Source organism: Nerophis ophidion, linkage group LG10 (assembly GCF_033978795.1).
Source record: "Nerophis ophidion isolate RoL-2023_Sa linkage group LG10, RoL_Noph_v1.0, whole genome shotgun sequence".
Lineage (NCBI taxonomy): Eukaryota > Metazoa > Chordata > Actinopteri > Syngnathiformes > Syngnathidae > Nerophis > Nerophis ophidion.
In genome coordinates this window covers 55933146-55947808 of record NC_084620.1, presented here as the reverse complement: position 1 = coordinate 55947808, position 14663 = coordinate 55933146, and the positions used below count along the sequence as shown (strand labels likewise).

Sequence of the window (14663 nt, the reverse complement as noted above, 5' to 3'; positions counted from 1 at the left end):
CCTTTTTCAAGGTAGGTTTGTAATAATAGTTAAAAAAAAATTGCATCAATGCCCAGTAAACGTCATTTTGACCCTTCTCTGCGTCCATATAAAGCCAGTGTTTCATAGACAAATAAATCACTTTAAATAAATCTCTACTTAATATATTTTGCTTCCAGTGGCTTCATTTTGCCCCAGGCAACACCACGAAACTATCTTTGGTTACAAGGAGAGAATAATCAGAGTACTGATACAAAAATAAACCTGTAGCGAGGAGTAGTGGCAGTATTTGTCCACAAGGTGGTGCTGTTTCATAGGGCATGTACCAGAAAGCACGTTTTTTGCTTCAATCAAATAAACACTTGTTGTTTACGACCTCCCTCGCCTTGTCCTGGTTTATAATTCATACAGAGCAAGGCAGGCCGAAGGGTGAAAACGCACAAAAAAAAGGTGCGGCTGTCAGCGCTTGCCTTTATCAACATGTTATTCTCCTTCTCCGCCCCGCGTCCTGCTTCTACTTCCTCCATCACCCTTTGTCTACTTCCTAAAAGCTCCTTCTTCCAAAACAAACTCCTCTGAATCCAACCTTCTCTTCTAAACCCCTCGCTTCCTTTAACTTTTGTCTCCTCCTTCACATTATCCTTCTTCAAAGCCCCGTTGAGGATTGTGGGTAGTGTGGTCCGATTTCAGCAAAAAAATAAAATAAAAATAAGACTGAATAGAATAAGAAGCTTCACCCATATAAATTAAGAAAAGGAAAATATGTACAGACTTGATAGTCTTTCATGGTTTGGCACGTCAGTCTTTGTCTTCAAGCAGCAAGTTGGCTTGTAGAATCCTCAAAGTCTACAAGGTTCGCCTCCGCCTTTATTCTTGGCGAGGTACGAGAAAAAAAAAAAGGGGGCGGGTTTAAGAAGGTCCTCGGACTTCCCTCAGCGCATCCCTCAGTCTCTGGCGGTAGGCGTCGTAGCGGCGAATCACGGCCTCCTTCTGCTCCGCCTCCTCTTTGTCCAGGATGCGCAGGAAGTTGCGCAGCTCCGGGACGGAGAAGGCGTCCCACTGAGGAGGGGAAGACGGTCATGTGACTAGCGAGTAAAAACTACAAGCACAACAGTCCAACTCGTCACAATTAAAAACAATTGATTTATTTTAATTCAAGTCCTAACTACGGTAGTATCAGTAATCTATATTACATACTCAATGACAGTAGAATAATATTATCATCATTGTAATATTCTTGATCTGCCTAGAATTACTGCCGGGTCAAACTCGTTTCGCAAATTAATTAGTGCATGCTTAGCATTACCGCCGGCTCAGGATTAAAGTTTCGCAAAATATTATTTTGAATTTCCACCGGGTAAAACTCCTTTCCCAAAATAATTAGCATACGCCCAGAATTTCCACATGGTCAAACTCGTCACGTCACGAGTGACACTTCACCTGTCCTCCTTTTCAAAATGGAGGAGGCTGATTTCAATCATTTCAAATCGCATAAAGGGAAGAAGATTAAGAGCTATTCAGTAGGATTTAAGGTCCAAGCTATTGAATATGCTAAAAAGAACAGTAAGCAGCTATGTTTTATTGATATACCGTAGCTGCGTGTGTCAAATATGAGTCATTTAATGACTCCCGCCTCCTGGTGGTAGAGGGCGCTAGTGATCATTCTTGCGACTACTCGGCTGCAGAAGAAGTGACAACAAGCAGCAAGAGTTAATTTTTTCCTCTCGCTTGCACTTTTAACATGGAGGATGACATATCCAAAATAAAACAGTTTTCTAAACTGGGCTTTCAATTGAAGCAGGAGGTAATAAAGGAAGATCTCCATCGAAATAGAGAAATTTTTAAAACTGAAGAAAGATAAGGAAGACTTCTATAAACAAGTTATCGATGCTTTTGATCAGAAGGAGCTGCGCATGGACTTCATTTATAAGTAAAGGTAAGACCATAATAACGTTTTTTTTAATTAAATGTGCTTTTCATGATGGTATCCTTACATCACACTCAATTTTATAAGCACAGGCCTAAATTTACCGCATGCCTTTGGTAAGCGCCGGACTGAGAAGAGGTTTTAAATTAATTAGCGCCCGTAGACAATTCAAGGAAATACGGTATTATCATTACCATTGCTCAATAATATCCATCCATCCATCCATTTTCTACCGCTTATTCCCTTTTGGGCTCGCGGGGGGCGCTGGCGCCTATCTCAGCTACAATCGGGCGGAAGGCGGGGTACACCCTGGACAAGTCGCCACTCAATAATATGTATTATCACTGATTGTTACCATGACTTCTCCAGTCTGTTGTTCTCGCAGGACAAAGCCCAGCGTGTCGTTGTCAGGGCCCGCCACCAGACGAAGGAACAGCGGCTGCTCGCCATCGGCCAGCTTGCACACGTACACTGAAGGGGCACACACACGCGCACACACACACACACACACACACACACACACACACACACACACACATGAAGACACAAGCTGACACTGCACATTTTTTACTAGTAGTGCCTGAAAAAAACTCTTTAAAAAAAAGGTTATTAAAGTTAAAACATATCATTAAAGCAAGCGTGTTTAACTTAGCTGCAAGCAACTCAACTTTTGTCTTTTTTACTTCCTAAATACACGTTTAGATTTACTGGAAGCTCTGACCGCAGCAGCTGTGTGTTATTTGAGATGGGGCGAGACCCCCGAGCCGTGGACACACACACACACACACACACACGAAAACACACAACATGTGTTACCTTGCTCCTCGCGGCGGTAGCGTTTGTATAAGGCGTATTTGGCCGGGTTGTCTGCGACAGTGAACTTTTTCAGCAGTGCCATGATCACCTAAAAGCAAAAAAAAAAACATTTTTACACAATAATTAATCTTTTTTACGTAATCACATTTACATATAAGTTGGGAAATTGTGTTAGATGTAAATATAAACAGAATACAATGATTTGCAAATCCTTTTCAACCCATATTCAGTTGTATATGCTACAAAGACAACATATTTGATGTTCAAACTCATAAACTTAATTTTTTTTTACAAATGATAATTACCTTAGAATTTCATGGCTGCAACACGTGCCAAAGTAGTTGGGAAAGGGCATGTTCACCACTGTGTTACATCACCTTTTCTTTTAACAACACTCAATAAACGTTTGGGAACTGAGGAAACTAATTGTTGAGCTTTGAAAGTGGAATTCTTTCCCATTCTTGTTTTATGTAGAGCTTCAGTCGTTCAACAGTCCGGGGTCTCCGCTGTCGTATTTTACGCTTCATAATGCGCCACACATTTTCCATGGGAGACAGGTCTGGACTGCAGGCGGGCCAGAAAAGTACCCACACTCTTTTTTTACGAAGCCACGCTGTTGTAACACGTGCTGAATGTGGCTTGGCATTGTCTTGCTGAAATAAGCAGGGGCATCCATGAAAAAGACGGCGCTTAGATGGCAGCATATGTTGTTCCAAAACCTGTATGTACCTTTCAGCATTAATGGTGCCTTCACAGATGTGTAAGTTACCCATGCCTTGGGCACTAATGCACCCCCATACCATCACACATGCTGGCTTCTCAACTTTGCATCGATAACAGTCTGGATGGTTCGCTTCCCCTTTGGTCCGGATGACACCATGTCGAATATTTCCAAAAACTATTTGAAATGTGGACTCGTCAGACCACAGAACACTTTTCCACTTTGCATCAGTCCATCTTAGATGATCTCGGGCCCAGAGAAGCCGGCGGCGTTTCTGGATGTTGTTGATAAATGGCTTTTGCTTTGCATAGTAGAGCTTTAACTTGCACTTACAGATGTAGCGATGAACTGTATTAGTGACAGTGGTTTTCTGAAGTGTTCCTGAGCCCATGTGGTGATATCCTTTAGAGATTGATGTCGGTTTTTGATACAGTGCCGTCTGAGGGATGGAAGGTCACCGTCATTCAATGTTGGTTTCCGGCCATGCCGCTTACGTGGAGTGATTTCTCCAGATTCTCTGAACATTTTGATGATATTATGGAACGTAGATGTTGAAATCCCCAAATTTCTTGCAATTGCACTTTGAGAAACGTTGTTCTTAAACTTTTTGACTATTTGCTCATGCAGTTGTGGACAAAGGGGTGTACCACACCCCCTCCTTTCCTGTGAAAGACTGAGCATTTTTTGGGAAGCTGTTTTTTTACCCAATCATGGCACCCACCTGTTCCCAATTAGCCTGCACACCTGTGGGATGTTACAAATAAGTGTTTGATGAGCATTCCTCAACTTTATCAGTATTTATTGCCACCTTTCCCAACTTCTTTGTCATGTGTTGCTGGCATCAAATTTTCAAGTTAATGATTATTTGCAACAAAAAAAAAAAAGTTTATGAGTTTGAACATCAAATATGTTGTCTTTGTAGCATATTCAACTGAATATGGGTTGAAAAGGATTTGCAAATCATTGTATTCTGTTTATATTTACATCTAACACAATTTCCCAACTCATATGGAAACGGGGTTTGTATTCATCAACGTCTGCATGCATTAAATATCCGTGTGTGGCGTGAAAGGATGAGCACCTGTCTGACGGTGTTACTGGAGCTGATGTGTAGCGTGTTGCTGACTCCTCGCGGCAAATAGAAGGCCTCGCTCGCCGCATCGCCGCCTGATCCCCTCTGAGCCCCCCGCACCGTCACAGGCCTCCTCAGGTCCATTTGGACCTTAATGAAGCCCGTGTACACACCAGTGGAACCCTAAGAACAGACAAGGTTATTTTAGCCAGTTCTGTGTGTGTGTGTGTGTGTGTACGTGTGTAGTCCAGTTAGCTGAGGACAGATGGCCTCAGAGGTCCCACAGCTTCTTCTTAATCTGGTTACTACATTACAGCTCGGCTGGGCATGTGAAATCAACAGGATGCCAGATTTGAGAAAAGAGGAAGCAAAAGATAGCGGCGGAGAGAAGATGAGCTGACAGACCGACAAAGGGGCGACGCAGACGTGCTGAGACGCGACATGGCGGCTCTTTATTGCAAGAAAACACACACGGCAGTGTCTCGATCCAGACAACAGAACCTTTTTTTAGCCCGCTGATGTGATTGTGGACCATTCCAGACATCACAAAACAACACAAACTGCATGTACCGTATTTTTCTGAATATAAATTGCTCCAGATTATCAATCAATCAATGTTTACTTATACAGCCCTAAATCACTAGTGTCTCAAAGGGCTGCACAAACCACTACGACATCCTCGGTAGGCCCACATAAGGGCAAGGAAAACTCACACCCAGTGGGACATCGGTGACAATGATGACTATGAGAACCTTGGAGAGGAGGAAAGCAATGGATGTCGAGCCGGTCTAACATGATACTGTGAAAGTTCAATCCATAATGGATCCAACACAGTCGCGAGAGTCCAGTCCAAAACGGATCCAACACAGCAGCGAGAGTCCCGTTCACAGCGGAGCCAGCAGGAAACCATCCCAAGCGGAGGCGGATCAGCAGCGCAGAGATGTCCCCAGCCGATACACAGGCAAGCAGTACATGGCCACCGGATCGGACCGGACCCCTCCACAAGGGAGAGTGGGACATAGGAGAAAAAGAAAAGAAACGGCAGATCACCTGGTCTAAAAAGGGAGTCTATATAAAGTCGTACTTGCCGAAAATGCATAACAAAGAAGGAAAAAAACATATAGAAGTCGCACTGGAGTATAAGTAGCATTTTTCGGGGAAATTTATTTGATAAAACCCAACACCAATAATAGACATTTAAAAGGCAATTTAAAATAAATAAAGAATAGTGAACAACAGGCTGAATAAGTGTACGTTATATGAGGCATAAATAACCAACTGAGAAGGTGCCTGCTATGTTAACCTAACATATTATGGTAAGAGTCATTCAAATAACTATAACATATAGAACATGCTATACCTTTGACCAACTAACTCTCTCACTCCTAATCCATAAATCCCATGAAATCTTATATGTCTAGTCTCTTACTTGAATTAGCTAAATAACATTATTTGATATTTTACATTAATGTGTTAATAATTTAACACATACCATATTTCCTTGGATTGCCGCCGGGTATATAGTATGCGCCTGCCTAGAATTACAAACTTGTTTCGCAAAATAATTAGCGCATGCTTAGCATTACCGCCGGCTCAGGATTAACGCCGGTTTCGCAAAATATTATTTATATTAGCGCATGTCTAGAATTTCCGCGGGGTCAAACTCGTTTAGCCTAATAATTAGCATATGCCTAGAATTTCCACCGGGTCAAACTCGTCACGTCACGAGTGACACTTCACCTGTCCTCATTTTCAAAATGGAGGAGGCTGATTTCAATCATTTGAAATCGCATAAAGGGAAGAAGATTAAGAGCTATTCAGTAGGATTGAAGGTCCAAGCTATTGAATACGGTATGCTAAAATGAACAGTAAGCAGCTATGTTTTATTTATATACCGTAGCTGCGTGTGTCAAATATGAGTCATTAAATGACTCCCGCCTCCTGGTGGTAGAGGGCGCTAGTGATCCTTCTTGCGACTACTCTGTTGCAGAAGAAGTGACAACAAGCAGCAAGAGTGAGCAGCGATCGTTTATTTTTTCCTCTCGCTTGCACTTTTAACATGGAGGATTACATATCTAAAATAAAACAGTTTTCCAAACTTGACTTTCAATCGAAGCAGGAGGTAATAAAGGAAGATCTCCATCGAGACAGAGAGACTTTTAAAACTGAAGAAAGATAAGGAAGACTTCTATAAACAAGTTATCGATGCTTTTGATCAGAAGGAGCTGTGCATGGACTTCATTTATAAGTAAAGGAAAGACCATAATGTTTTTTTTTATTAAATGTGCTTTTCATGATGGTATCCTTACATCAGACTCAAATTTATAAGTCCAGGCCTAAATTTACCGCATGCCTTTGGTAAGTGCCGGAGTGAGAAAAGGTTTTAAAATAATTAGCGCATGCCTGCCTTTACCGCATGCCTTTGGTAAGCGCCGTAGTGAGAAGAGGTTTTAAATTAATTAATGCCCCGGCGGCAATTCAAGGCAATACGGTAAGTCGCTCCTGAGTATAAGTCGCACCCCTGACCAAACGATGAAAAAAACTGCGACTTATAGTCCGAAAAATACGGTACTCACTGTATATTCTGCACATTCATGAATACAGACATGCTAAATTGATTGGTCTCTTTATTTTGCTCATTTAAGAGACGCAATCTTCTGCACACAAGCTTAGTGGATCAGCCGTGTGCTTTTAAGTTTGCACGTGTTTTAATACATGCAAACCTGTAGTACAGGGGTGTCAAACTCAAATACAGACTGGGCCAAAATTCTAAACTGAACAAAGCCGCGGGCCAAAGTTGATTGATTGATATTGATTGATACTTTTATTAGTAGATTGCACAGTTCAGTACATATTCCGTACATTTGACCACTAAATGGTAACACCCGAATAAGTTTTTCAACTTGTTTAAGTCGGGGTCCACGTTAATCAACTCATGGTAAACAACATGGTTGAACAACTTAACCTTTAATAGGGACCCAAACAAGTTTTGCATTGAATATTGAACAGGCAAGGCTTATATAACTTTATAGTGAAATGCAAAATCGAGGTTTGTTGGTAGCCGGGGTGTATATTTTGTTGTGTCCCGGAAGAGTTAGTGCTGCAAGGGGGTCTGGGTGTTTGTTCTGTTGTGTTGATGTTGTGTTACAGTGCGGATGTTCTCCCGAAATGTGTTTTGTCATTCTTGTTTGGTGTGGGTTCACAGTGTGGTGCATATTTGTATCAGTGTTAAATAAATGGGTTGTACTTGTATAGCGCTTTTCTACCTTCAAGGTACTCAAAGTGCTTTGACACTACTTCCACATTTACCCATTCACACACACATTCACAAACAGATGGAGGGAGCTGCCATGCAAGGCGCCAACCAGCACCCATCAGGAGCAAGGGTGAAGTGTCTTGCTCAGGACACAACGGACGTGACGAGGTTGGTACTAGGTGGGAATTGAACCAGGGACGCTCGGGTTGCGCACGGCCACTTTCCCCACTGTGCCACGCCGTCCTTGTGTTAAAGTTGTTTATAAGGCCACCCTCAGTGTGACCTGTATGACTGTTGACCAAGTATGCATTGCATTCACTTGTGTGTGTGTGTGTAGAATCCGCATATATTACGTGACTGGGCCGGCACGCTGATTGTTTGGCGGAAAAGCGGACAATACAATAGGTTGTAGAGGACGCTAAAAGCAGTACATTTAAGCCACGCCGCCGATATTGTTGTCCCAGTGGAAATCGGGAGAAATTCGGGAGAATGGTTGTCCGGTTAAAAATTCGGGAGTCTCCTGGGAAAATCGTGAGGGTTGGCAAGTATTAGAATTAGCGGTGAATGCACCGCCGCTGTTTAATACCGGCGGGCCAGCTCTAATGTTAATTTAATATTGTCTCAAGGGCCAAAATAAATTACATGGCGGGCCAAACTTGGCCCGTGGGCCAGAGTTTGACACCCATGCTGTAGTACAACAGTGGCTGTATTTAAATAGTATTCTGACCCCTCCTCACACCTTGGTGGAGTACTTTTGCAGGAGGGCAGGGAGTCAAGTTGGATCTGTGCGTGTAAAGTGAAAACATGTGTGTACTCCTTTAAGAATGGGAATTCGGAGCCAGCAGGACTCGAGACACCTTCCTCCCCGCACAGCAGAACAATAGCACAAGCGATTAGACGTCTGGAATGTGGAGCAAACATCAAGATGGAAAAATGAGTGCGGCGCAGAGGCTTGAAGATGAAGATACCAGCGTGTTGATGTGATGACAAACAATCCAAAATACAGAAAGAAAAGCACTGTTTATGTGTTCCTTCATGACCTAATGGAAAATTCCGGTGGGTATCGTCGACTCACCAAGGTCATTTTCAGGTGGTCTCTGGTCGTGGAGTTGTACCGCTCAATCTTCTGCTTGATTTCCTCCCGGCTGAACTCGGTGCGCAGCTTCCTGTCCTTCTCCACATCCTGACAGAAACACAAGCACATGATGAGTCGGCAAAAACACGTGCGGGGAGGCCCTGCTACACAAACACTGACCGCCGAGCAGCACGGATGTCACCTGCCACTTGACCACAATAGTCCAGAACCACATGTACAAACCCCGTTTGAGTTGGGAAATTGTGTTAGATGTAAATATAAACGGAATACAATGATTTGCAAATCCTTTTCAACCCATATGCAGTTGAATATGATACAAAGACAACATATTTGATGTTCAAACTCATAAACTTTATTTTATTTTTTTGCAAATAATAATTAACGTAGAATTTCATCAAGTAGTTGGGAAAGGGCATGTTCACCACTGTGTTACATCACCTTTTCTTTTAACAACGCTCAATAAACGTTTGGGAACTGAGGAAACAAATTGTTGAAGCTTTGAAAGTGGAATTCTTTCCAATTCTTGTTTTATGTAGAGCTTCAGTCGTTCAACAGTCCGGGTTCTCCGCTGTCGTATTTTACGCTTCATAATGCGCCACACATATTTGATGGGACAAAGGTCTGGACTGCAGGTGGGCCAGCAAAGTATACCCGCACTCTTTTTTTACGAAGCCACGCTGTTGTAAAACGTGCTGAATGTGGATTGGCATTGTCCTGCTGAAATAAGCAGGGGCGCTTAAATGGCAGCATATGTTGTTCCAAAACCTGTATGTACCTTTCAGCATTAATGGTGCCTTCACAGATGTGTAAGTTACCCATGCCTTGGGCACTAATGCACCCCCATACCATCACAGATGCTGGCTTTTGAACTTTGCGTCGATAACAGTCTGGATGGTTCGCTTCTTCTCCCCACGATATCGAATATTTCAGGCCCAGAGAAGCCGGCGGCGTTTCTGAATGTTGTTGATAAATGGCTTTTGCTTTGCATAGTAGAGATTTAACTTGCACTTACAGATGTAGCGACCAACTGTATTAAATGACAGTGGTTTTCTGAAGTGTTCCGGAGCCCATGTGGTGATATCTTTTAGAGATTGATGTCGGTTTTTGATACAGTGCCGCCTGAGGGATGGAAGGTCATGGTCATTCAATGTTGGTTTCCGGCCATGCCGCTTACGTGGAGTGATTTCTACAGATTCTCTGAACCTTTTGATGATATTATGGAACGTAGATGTTGAAATCCCTAAATTTCTTGCAATTGCACTTTGAGAAACGTTGTTCTTAAACGGTTTGACTATTTGCTCACGCAGTTGTGGACAAAGGGGTGTACCTCGCCCCATCCTTTCTTGTGAAAGACTGTTCATTTTTTGGGAAGCTGTTTTTATACCCAACCATGGCACCCACCTGTTCCCAATTAGCCTGCACACCTGTGGGATGTTCCAAATAAGTGTTTGATGAGCATACCTCAACTTCATCAGTATTTATTGCCACCTTTCCCAACTTCTTTGTCACGTGTTGCTGGCATCAAATTCTAAAGTTAATGATTATTTGCAACAACAAAAAAAGTTTATCAGTTTGAACATCAAATATGTTGTCTTTGTAGCATATTCAACTGAATATGGGTTGAAAAGGATTTGCAAATCGTTGTATTCCGTTTATATTTACATTTAACACAACTTCCCAACTCATATGGAAACGGGGTTTGTAATAATCAAGTAGTTCATTCTTATTTGTGTATTCTGTATTTTAATGTGCGGTATGTGTGGTCTTTATCGTGCATCATACTGCTCTACTCTATTAAAACACACACACACACACACACACACACACACAGCATGGAATGGGATCCTTATATGGAGAAAACGCAGCAGGAGGAGACATGGAGGTGCTTTCAGTCAGTAGTGTTTAAACATTCATTATTGATACATTTTGATTACTTTTAAAGCGGCCCGCCACAGACAAATGAATGCATGACAACAAACATGTGTCACACAATTTTTTGCTCTTGTTCATAAGCACATAGCGGGACTGTCGGTGCATATAGCTGCAATTTAGTACAATACACGGTGGTATGCATTGTGACTGCACCTCTTAATGGGGCTCATATGCACCTGGTCTACCAGAGCATAAGAATACCCATTCTTATGCCATGTAGAAGTGATCATACTAAGCCACTTTGTCGCTATCGAGTAATCAAGAGTCCTCTAGATATACATTTTCAAAAATGCTATGAGTGCCAAATATAGTGTGGAGACTTTTGGAGACTCTGATTCTGAAGACTTGCCCTATTTTCCGGACTATAAGGCGCACTTAAAATCCTTTAATTTTCTCAAAAAATTGACAATGCGCCTTATAACCCGGTGCGCCTAATGTACAGAATAATTCTGGTCACGCTTACCGACCTCGAAGCAATTTTATTTTGTACAGGGTGTAATGATTAGTGTGTCCAGTAGATGGTAGTCACACATAAGAGATACGTGTAGACTGCAATATGACGCCAGTAACAACACCAAAACTTTAAATGTTCTATTGAAAATAAAGAACATTACATGAGGCGCTCAAAAATCTGTCAGAATGTTTTAGTATGACTTTGAAGCCGCACCGCTTGATGGATTTTCGGCCCATTACGGGTACTGTAGTCAGAGATACAAGTATTACTATGGTGTGTGTATGAGGACCACAAAATGGCACTCATTAGCAAACATATTATCTGGCATTTTGTTTCACAATATTATAAAAAAAAAAAAAAACTTATTTTACCTTCTGGTAACTGCTGATGTGTATTTGAGATCTGCATAAGTCCTGAAAATGTACGCAAGTCCACCACTGGAGTCTGTGCCGACTCCGGAGTCGATACGCTTCTTCTTTTTCTCGATCTTCTTGTTATGGGACATTCATCCTCTGATGTTGCCATTTCTAATATAAAGTCTAGTATAAACTTCGGCGTTTTGTTTCACAATATTATAAAAAAACAAACAACTTTTTTTACCTTCTGGTACCTGCTGATGTGTATTTGAGATCTGCATAAGTCCTGAAAATGTACGCAAGTCCACCACTGGAGTCTGTGCCGACTCCGTAGTCGATACGCTTCTTTTTCTCGATCTTCTTGTTATGGAACATTCATCCTCTGCTGTTGTCATTTCTATTATAAAGTCTAGTATAAAGTTCGAACTTATAGTTCTCTATGGAAGCGCTAAAAAATACCGGTGTGGTGAGTTTACATTATTCAACCGAGAAGCTTTAGTTATCACAGAGTTCCAGTCGGACGTTTTTTCACGGGACACATTTCCGGCGTTGTTGGACTAGTGAGTCACGGATGAAGAGAAGCCATGGATGTGGGAGGGGCCTATCCCCAGGTGCATGTCTTTGGAGGTCGGAGGAACAAAGGTCCTGAGTTCAATCCCGGGCTCGAGATCTTTCTGTGTGGAGTTTGCATGTTCTCCCCGTGACTGCGTGGGTTCCCTTTGGGTACTCCCGCCTCCAAAGACATGCACCTGGGGATAGGCCCCTCCCAACTCCAAAGACATGCACCTGTGGATAGGCCCCTCCCACCTCCAAAGACATGCACCTGGGGATAAGTCGATTGGCAACACTAAATTGTCCCTAGTGTGTGAATGTTGTCTATCTGCGATGGGGTGGCGACTTGTCCAGGGTGTACACTGCCTTCCGCCCGAATGCAGCTGAGATAGACTCCGGCACCCCTCGTGATCCAGAAAGGGACAAGCGGTAAAAAATGTATGGGATAAATGGAAGCCGCAGTCATGGAGAGAACATGCAAACCCCACACAGGAAGATCCCGAGAGCAGGATCGAACCCAGGACCTTCGTACTGTGAGGTAAACGCACTAACCCCTCTACCACCGTGCTGCTCCATGTTTATGACATTAAAAAAACTTGCTCATGCTTTTCATGTCTTTAATTCACTTTTTGTTTACAACGCAATTCTGCCTGACAATCTCAAGAGAGCATAAATTTAAGCCCGCTTCATTTGTCCGTGTGGTCGCAAATAAGTTCGCCTTTCAAACCCTGACATGACTTTCCATGCTAAGCGCGCGCCAGGTTGGCTTATGACGGGTAAGAAGATTAACACCGTCTGAGTCCTTACCAAGAAGGGATCGAGAAAGAAGTGAAAAAAAAGGCAAATAAAGACAATAATACTGTTTTGTCACCATGGCGACCATCAAACGTATGTCTAGTCTAGGGGTCACCAATCAGGTCGCCCGTAAGGACCAGATGAGTCGCCCGCAGGCCTGTTCTAAAAATAGCTCAAATAGCAGCACTTACCAGTGAGCTGCCTCTATTTTTTAAATTGTATTTATTTACTAGCAAGCTGGTCTCGCTTTGCTCAACATTTTTAATTCTAAGAGAGACAAAACTATTAGAATTTGAAAATCCAAGAAAATATTTTAAAGACTTGGTCTTCACTTGTTTGAATAAATTCATTCATTTTTTTACTTTGCTTCTTATAACTTTCAGAAAGACAATTTTGGAGAAAAAATACAACCTTAAAAATGATTTTAGGATTTTTAAACACGTATACCTTTTTACCTTTTAAATTCCTTCCTCTTCTTTCCTAACAATTTAAATCAATGTTCAAGTATTTTTTTTTTATTGTAAAGAATAATAAATAATTTTAAATTGAATTCTTCATTTTAGCTTCTGTTTTTTCGACGGACAATATTTTTGAAATATTTCTTCAAACTTATTGTGATGAAAATTCAAAGAAAATATTCTGGAAAATCTGTAGAATCAAATCTAAATCTTATTTCAAAGTCTTTTGAATTTATTTTAAAATTTTTGTTCTGGAAAATCTAGAAGAAATAATGATTTGTCTTTCTTAGAAATATAGCTTGGTCCAATTTGTTATATATTCTAATAAAGTGCAGATTGGATTTTAACCTATTTATCCAATACAATACAATCCACATTTTTATATAGCACATTTAAACAACAAAATGTTTCCAAAGTGCTGCACAACAATATTAAAAACAACATTCAAATACTATCCCGAGCTCCACAAATGACTGAATAAAAACAAATAATAAAATATAAAACCAATATAAAAACAATATAAAATAAATATGATTAAAAACGATTTTAAGGGTGAAACCAATTAAAACACGGGGAAAAAAATCGCCATTTTAAAACACGGAGGGCAACAACTCACTTTTATTATTTATTATTTATTAAGCGTGTCTTAATGAAATTAAACAATGGATGTCCGCTAACTTTTTGCAACTTAATGCCAAAAAACGGAAATGCTGATTATTGGTCCTGCTAGACACCGACCTCTATTTAATAATACAACTTTAACATTTGACAACCAAATAATAAAACAAGGTGACTCGGTAAAGAATCTGGGTATTATCTTCGACCCAACTCTCTCCTTTGAGTCACACATTAAAAGCGTTACTAAAACAGCCTTCTTTCATCTCCGTAATATCGCTAAAATTCGCTCCATTTTGTCCACTAAAGACGCCGAGATCATTATCCATGCGTTTGTTACGTCTCGTCTCGATTACTGTAACGTATTATTTTCGGGTCTCCCCATGTCTAGCATTAAAAGATTACAGTTGGTACAAAATGCGGCTGCTAGACTTTTGACAAGAACAAGAAAGTTTGATCATATTACGCCTGTACTGGCTCACCTGCACTGGCTTCCTGTGCACTTAAGATGTGACTTTAAGGTTTTACTACTTACGTATAAAATACTACACGGTCTAGCTCCAGCCTATCTTGCCGATTGTATTGTACCATATGTCCCGGCAAGAAATCTGCGTTCAAAAGACTCCGGCTTATT

The 14663-nt window shown here is 41.4% G+C and overlaps 1 protein-coding gene across 3 annotated transcripts in view; it reads right to left on the bottom strand.

Moving 5' to 3' along the window:
• Positions 1-33: 33 nt before the first annotated feature.
• Positions 34-14663, bottom strand: part of rassf3 (Ras association domain family member 3) — a 103551-nt gene continuing 88921 nt past the window's right edge. For all 3 annotated transcript variants that reach the window (XM_061914190.1, XM_061914191.1, XM_061914192.1), the window contains 5 exons: positions 8847-8954; positions 4525-4698; positions 2723-2810; positions 2262-2377; positions 34-1038 (listed from right to left, as the gene is read on the bottom strand). In XM_061914190.1, the coding sequence (XP_061770174.1) occupies positions 889-1038; positions 2262-2377; positions 2723-2810; positions 4525-4698; positions 8847-8954 (636 nt within the window). In that variant the 3' untranslated portion in view covers positions 34-888. The remainder of the gene's footprint in view (positions 1039-2261; positions 2378-2722; positions 2811-4524; positions 4699-8846; positions 8955-14663) is intronic.